The 7419-nt window shown below is 41.0% G+C and overlaps 1 protein-coding gene across 2 annotated transcripts; it reads right to left on the reverse strand.

Moving 5' to 3' along the window:
• Positions 1 to 947: 947 nt before the first annotated feature.
• On the reverse strand, positions 948 to 6427 carry LOC145423136 (kelch-like protein 10). Of its 2 annotated transcripts, none has more exons than XM_080295322.1 (5): positions 6180 to 6427; positions 4843 to 5092; positions 3585 to 4199; positions 2716 to 2865; positions 948 to 1325 (listed from the first exon to the last, which is right to left on the reverse strand). In XM_080295322.1, the coding sequence occupies exons 1-5, from the start codon at positions 6329 to 6331 to the stop codon at positions 963 to 965; spliced, it is 1530 nt and encodes a 509-aa protein (XP_080151448.1). In that variant the 5' UTR covers positions 6332 to 6427; the 3' UTR covers positions 948 to 962. The 2 variants fall into 2 exon arrangements, with proteins under 2 accessions (XP_080151448.1, XP_080151447.1); XM_080295321.1 differs by having other exon boundaries at positions 4612 to 5092; positions 6180 to 6426.
• Between the last annotated feature and the right edge of the window lie 992 nt (positions 6428 to 7419).

Below are 7419 nucleotides of genomic sequence, written 5' to 3' on the forward strand. Positions count from 1 at the left end.
TTACCGAGGGTGCTTTATACCTTATGGCCTACTATTACACCCTTCACCTTACATACCCAAAGTGTGTAGCCACTCTGCTTTCCGTCATACAGACGGAGGTTCTCTTGGACAAAATCCATGAGAGAGATCTCACATCATCTTACAAGAAGAGCATGGCTGAGTGGACTGCTTTTATTGGCCAGTAAAGCCAATATGGTCAGATGGACTATAGGAAAGGACTTCCTCTCTCCTTCCACGGCTACTACAGTCCATGTTGGTTGTGATTGATTTTTGTTTGTAATTTGGCCAGGTTAGCCCAGTGTTATAATTAAGGGTGCACGATAATATTGGCTAACATGCCGACATTTTGTGTTTGGTTTGTGCAGTGCAGAGACAGCCTCGCTTTTAGTTAATTTTAAGATTTTTTTTTTCTTTAATCTTGAGTTTAGACAGAAGACTATTCAGAAAATAGGCTCTACTGTGAAAGAGTAAATTGACTAAGCTGAGACTGACTAGTTTGGTATAAAAGTAAGAATTGCTTTATTGGGTATTGGCTAGTACAACTGTAAAATATTGGATACATCCTTACTCAAACCTATAGACTGTTACCAGACAGAACCGCAGCTGAAATAACAAGGGAGAGTGAAAACTTCCCTTTATTCTTATGGTGTTTACCTAGCAAGAGTTGAAAAGTCCGACATGCGGCTTATTGTGATCTGGTCACCCTGTGTGCATGTCTGGTATGGCTGCTCAGCAGCCATACATTACAGGGAATGAAAAAATCTTTTCAATTTGTTATTGTTGCAATTGCATTCTCTTAATAAAACCCAGTATCTACAGTGCAGGCTCTCCTACTGAAAGTTTTTGAGATACATACATAAAATGTCCAGTTCACCAGCAGTTTAATGCTCTAAAGATTTATTTCAGTCCTTCATGTTCGAGACTCAGATGTTGACACATGGCAGTACTGCACTTTAAAGATTTTACGTGGACTCTGGTGACTCCATTGCTAATTTCAGAACATCCTCAAGTGGCAGGAAGTCACGAGGAAAGGTGTACTCAGTCAGGTTGGAAAGTCCGGACATCACACAGCAGCTCAAGTCTGTGCGGAAAATATCCATGTCGCACGCCTCATACCACTCATTGGTTAAAGCGGTGTAGTACTCGACGTCCGAAGTGGTGGTGAAGCCATTGAAACCCCCGACGACAAAGAGGCGATCATCAATTACCTCAATGCCAAAGTTGCTGCGGGGGGTCAGCATAGAGAACACGAGGTTCCACGTGTTGGTATGCGGGTTGTAAGCCTCAGCGGTGCGCAGATAGTTGTTTCCATCGAAGCCACCAACCTAAAAGTAAATACGTGGCTCAAATGATTGAATGTAAGTGTAACCAGCTTCACCGTACCCCTGTAAGAAAATGCACCTGCTATATGTCTTTAGCTGCTTTTGCACAGATACTCCAGAAAGTGACGGAAGAATTAAGTTGCAATATTGTCCAAAGTTGCCCTTAATATGTAGCAGATACAAGGAAATTGTTTACCTTAGGTGTGATCTGACTACTGGAAATACTCTGATTGGTTTAGGGTTTTACCTGGATAAAGCGAACAGCTACCTGACATATTCTCATGCTGTTATATGGAGTTTACACATAAAAGTTGTTTAAAAAAGGCCCATTAACGTCCCAGTATTTGCATTTTCACAGGCCCGCATTTGTTGGGAATGTCTAGAAAAGATCAGGGTGCAGTGGTGTGTGAAAATGACTTCTGAATTAAAAGGAGAAAGTAAAATAAAGTAGAAGCCAGCTGTTGTGGAAGTCTGTATGAGACCTTTTTTCACTCAAGCCTCAACTACAGCTATTAAAGTGCTGTTGTCTATTACACCACGCTATTATCAACAAAGATGAATAGCCCTCGACAAAAAGTATTTGTGTTTTCAGTATAAATGTCTTCACAGCTCTTTTGCCTTTAGTCCAAAAAGGAACACTGAGTTCCAGTCCTTTCTTCCTATAACAGATTAAAGTAGCCCTGACAGGCTATAAGTGCCTATAAGCCTGATCAAAGACCCTGAGGTCAGCACCAGGGTAAGGTCACTGCATTCTGCTGATGATAACTTTTCCTTTTTTTGAATAGAGACTTAGTCTGAATAGAAAATAAATACTAAACGGTAGCTAGCTAAATAAAGAAGTGTGTCTCAGAAGGTGAGACTAAAATCTTTGCTTTTTACCAAAGGGTGCAGCTGCAAAACAACTAAATAAGTGGTTTTAAGGCAAATAGCAAGATAAATTTACAGCTAAAAGGCCTACCGTCCCCAGAGGATGAGTTCTAATCACTTGGCTTATTCCCTCATTTTTCTAAAGGTATTGCAGGATAAGTTTGAAATTGTCTCTAACATATGTCCTCTATGGAACGATGAGGATGACAATGTTGGTTTTGAATAAGTATTTCTGTTGTACTGAGTGAAATGTGAAATCATCAAAGACACAACATTTTGGGAATGAGGCACATGAAAAAAAAAAGAGAGGCAGAAACATCACTAATCAGTTAAATTAATACATAGAATGAGTAAGAATGCCTTCTCTGAACCTGTGGTCAGGATAGGAATCTGATCATTGATAAATACAAAACAAAGTTAGCCAAATTCTGTGTCAGCCAAATCTGTGTTAAGCCTTGCTGATCAAAGCACATTACAGATTTGATTTGTATGTTACGTGAGTGTCAGCACTACTTTGTGGTCTTACTGCAAAGACATGATCCGCATATGCAATGACACCTATCCCGCTGCGGCGGCTGTTCATGGGACTGATCATCGTCCACTGGTTGCTCTCTGGGTTGTAATATTCAGCTGTCTGCAGACACTCGTTGCCATTGAGTCCACCACAAATGTAAATCTGAAAACAAAAAAGGGACATTAAAAATTTTTACATTTCTTAGATTTCAGTTGGAAACAATGTTACCTGTAAGTGAAATGTTTCCACATCATTTGTGAAGTAAGACCGATACTCAGTACCCAAGTGTCCAACTGAAAAATATGACAATTAACAAATGTGTGTGTTTTACAATTTTTTTAATATCTGTTATATTTTAGTTGACAAGTCAACTCAAATAAAGTACTGTACATAAATGCAAAGATGCACTTGTGATCAGTTAGAAACAAAATAGATATATATTAGTATATTTTTCAACTTTTTAAACTATACTTTTAAATTTGAAAACATGAACATAGAAACCAGTTTGTGACCTATCTTGCACCTCGCTTCACTGTAAAAATGTGTATTCCCTGACTGGTTGGCAAGTGGTTGCTGGAGGTTGATGGCTGTCACTACTGTGAAATTGTAACCAGGAAGGTTTTGCACCACAAGCCTCCTTGTGTTTCCTTTGGTTGTAAGCAGACTGTTGAGGTTTGCATGGAGTACTCTGACTTACTGCAAATACTCAAACTATTTGCTGTAGAAATCTGTAGAGTCTTTCATACAACCACTGCCTAACCAGCTGAGGAGTACACATTTTCCCCTAGCAACTGGTTGTTACCAAAGGTTGCTGACAGGTCTCTAGGCCTGTGTGCCTTAGACCCTACTCTATTTCTCTGCTACTGTTTTACTTCACCCACCCGGTTGTTAAGTGTTGTGCAGCTGGCGTGGCTCCTCTGTTCGTGCATCGGTGCAATAAGACTCCACTGGTTGATTTCAGGTTGATAGCGCTCTGCACTGCTGAGTCGTACATGCCCGTCGTGGCCTCCCAGGGCATAGATGAACCCGTTCAACACAGTCACGCTCACATAGCAGCGGCGGGAGTGCATGGGCGCCACCTCATTCCAGGCGTGAGTGGTCAGGTCAAACCTACGGACGCTGTTGAAATGCTCCACCCCGTCGAAGCCACCAACGGAGTAGACGTACCCGTTGAGGAAGGCGGCTCCATGATAAGCACGAGGACACTCGAGGTTGTTCGTTACGTTGACCCAGCGGTTAGCCCGGCAATCGTAGGCCTCGATGCCGTTAGTTGGCTCACCACCACTCCACCCCCCAATGGCCAGCAGGATGGAATGAGGCAGGCGGGGACGAGCAAGAGGGTGATACAAGGCAGACATGAAGGGTCTGCTTCCTAGATCATGTATGTCTAAGATGGCATTACTTATCATGGACAGGCACTCAGAATTGGCCTCCACCAGCTCACTAGACAGCACATTGTCCTTTAGGTAGTCTGACGTCATCAATCCCAGTCGGACCTATAGAGAGATGACAGAAGAGAATGTGACTATGAATTTCAACTACATCAGTTTTAGTAAACTCAAGCTTCTTTAGGATAATGCTCCTAATGTTGTTTAATTTTCTTATTGCTAGCAAGAGAGCGACCAAAGTCAGACACCATTAGCCTTTTCGTCAACAGGGACAGTTTTTAGTCATAGCCCTAGCAACTATACTTAATAAATATAATTTATTCTATAGCATGTGTGTAGAGATCTGATACGGTTTTAATGCTCTTGAAGAGAATTTCTTAAATGTGGTTTGGCTACACCTGAAAAGAGCAAAATCTCAAGATATTAAAGCATCCTTATACCCAGATGGATCGACTCAATCTATGACTTAAATGCTGAAGATTTAAGTCCAAACTAAATGTAGTAATGAAAGTTTATAGACCTTGGACAACAGAGCGGTGAGGTGTTGTTTCCGTTGTACAGGTACATGGCTAATCCACTTTGTAAGCGCTTCATACAAAGTGGTCTCCCACACATTGAGGTCCTCTCTATCAAGGATGTCAGCAAGTTCCTCCACAGTTAGGTGCAGGAACTCCTCCTCAAGAACAACCTGCTCAAAGTTACTGATGATGTAGTGGTAGGCCTTGGTGCGTAGTTCGGGTGATAAGCATACTTTTGTGAACTGCCAAATGCCAACGCAGTTCTCTGGGCACAGTTGCTCCCCGAGGAAGTCAGAGCAGAGTTTCACAATGTCCATTGCATTGAATTGATCAGCTGCCATGAGAAGTTCCACTACATTTTCCCCCGTTATGGAAACTGAGCCGGTGTATGCAAAGTTAATGATGAGTGCCATCATCTCAGAAGACAAGCCAGGTATGTTGAAGACCTGTTTGTCTGGGTCGCTGCAGTGGGTGAAAAGAGCCCTGAGGGTAGAGATGGAGACAGAGTAGAGAATATTAAAAGGTGTGGAGGCAACAAGATAATAAACTATGTCATGCACAAGTACTCCAAGTAACTCCAAAACAGAGTTTGTACATGTTTAGTGCACTTGATTGTTGGGTTTTCAATGTCTTTATTACATTGGCAGCATGTTTATGAAGCTATTGCCAAACACAATGCAGTCCCACACCATGACAGAGCCTCCACCGTGCTTTAAAGTTAACTCTAAACACTCACTGTTGTACCTCTATGACAAATATTGAAATCAACTCCATAGGGCCAGTTTACCCTGATATTTAGTCTAGTTATTGCGTAATTTGGCATACCTCAGTCTGTTTCCTTTCCTTATGGAAGTTCCAGTGCATGTTGCTTAATTACAGTCTCTGTTTCCCTTCCACAACCATTTCTTTTCTTTTTTTTTCTTAACATTTATTTATTGGTTTTAACAGGTTTTACATGAACCATGAAACCATTTCTGATGAGGATGAGGAAACCATTCCTCTGAAAATGATCGGGTACAAGCACTGGACTAAAAAGGGTGAAAAATGTCCAAACCAAACCTTTATAAGTCTTCAAAAAAACACAGAACTATTGCTCAAGTGGACTTTTAAAAAATCATCTGTTTCAAAGCAAAATATAAAAAAATGAGAGGCAACTCAAAACTTTTGCTCAGCGTATAACTGTATAACACAGTTCAACCTTTTTAGTATCAGGAAGTCTGGTGTGTCTTACTGTCTCAATAACAGTGGGGAAGATATTAATGTAACTTAATAAAACACTTCAATTAGACTTCACACAATCACCAAGTGATTCACAGTGCTTTTTAAATGGCACATTTACTGAAGTGGAATCTGGAGCTCTGTGAAGGTAATGATGAAATCTGCAAATGTTTGCATTATGTTTTGGGTGTATCTGTCAGTTGACCGTGACAAAGTCTTTCTATCAGAAAAGTTTTATGATTCAACCTGTTCCTTTTGGTTGGCACTGTTTCACCAACTAAGACCATGAATTACATTTTTCACAGGTATAAATCAGTCAACTGTCCTTCACATTATCAGGTAAGCAACTCACCTGAAGTACGGCGTACAGTTACATAGGATGATCCTGTGGACCGGAAATTCAACATCCTCCACTTTGATGATTGCATCACAAAATTGTCCCTCCAAACAGAGTTCATTATTTACTGAGCTCGACTTGTATGGCAGCTGGCCTTCTTCACTCATCTTGAGTTTTGTGACTGCTTTTCTTAGTTTTTTTGTCTGCAGTTTGTCTTGAAGTGTTCAAAATCAAACCTAACTGTGGAATTTGGGGAATGGAGCCCATGACATCATCATGACTTGGCAACTGTTGCCATGAATTGTTTTGAAATGTATATTTACATTGCATAAAAAAAAAGCTTTGTTTTGATTTGATTTGGATTTAAGAAATTGCATATGAGCCTCACAGATAGCATACAGCATTTTGTATGTTTGCCTCACAGAGGTCACCTAGTAAAATAAGCACTTCAAAACACTCTTACGAATGGACTACAATATCATATTTAGCTCATATTTAACCTTAATAGGCCATTTTGTTTAATAAAATCACTTTGTAATATCCAAACACAGATATTACAAAGTGTGATTCATGGCTAAGCTGTTTTCTTGGGTTGTATTAGACTTTTATCTAGTTGGAAAAATGGGCTCCTGCACTTTACTGATGTACAATAGTAGTAAGAAAGAAAGAAACAAAACACATATATACACTGTATGTATAGTACAAGACTGTTATAATGACGGTGCTTGACAGTATTACCTCAGACAGGTGCAAGCAGTCACCTGTCTGAGCACAGACTGCAGATCTGTTGTTGAGCAATTTCTTTCCATTCATAGATAAATGCAGCATCCAGCTGCAATGGGTTCTGGTTGCCTCTAATGAACATGCCAGCCCAAAATTACCCAGGCATATTCAGTGGGAGAGACATCAACACTAAATGCTGGCCAAGGAAGTGTCTGGATATGCTAGTGATCTTTGGCAATGTGGAGGCGACACGCAAACTGCCACAGGCCAGGTTGTTGTACAGGTTAGAGAACTTCATCTCGATAGCTCTGTCAAGTCACTTCCACCAAGAACAGTCAGATGGTCATGCAAGGGATCACGCGGGATCATGCGTCATGCATGCTCAGCCTGGCATCAGGATGCTTCAGTCAGTTGCAGCAGGGTGGCAGTGATGACAGTATAAGGCATAGGTGTCAAACTCTGGCCCGCGGGCCAAATTTGGCCCGCAGCCTAATTACATTTGGCCCGCAAAGCCATACCAAATTATTATTAG

The sequence above is a fragment of the Astatotilapia calliptera genome, chromosome 20 (assembly GCF_964374335.1).
Source record: "Astatotilapia calliptera chromosome 20, fAstCal68.1, whole genome shotgun sequence".
NCBI classification, from domain to species: domain Eukaryota; kingdom Metazoa; phylum Chordata; class Actinopteri; order Cichliformes; family Cichlidae; genus Astatotilapia; species Astatotilapia calliptera.

Coding starts and splice junctions, on each gene's coding strand:
- LOC145423136 (XM_080295321.1), bottom strand. CDS start 6,331: ATGAGTGAAGAAGGCCAGCTGCCATACAAGTCGAGCTCAGTAAATAAT. Junction 5,093..6,179: donor AACTGTACGCCGTACTTCAG/GTGAGTTGCTTA, acceptor CTCTACCCTCAG/GGCTCTTTTCACCCACTGCA. Junction 4,200..4,611: donor TCACCGCTCTGTTGTCCAAG/GTCTATAAACTT, acceptor ATCTCTCTATAG/GTCCGACTGGGATTGATGAC.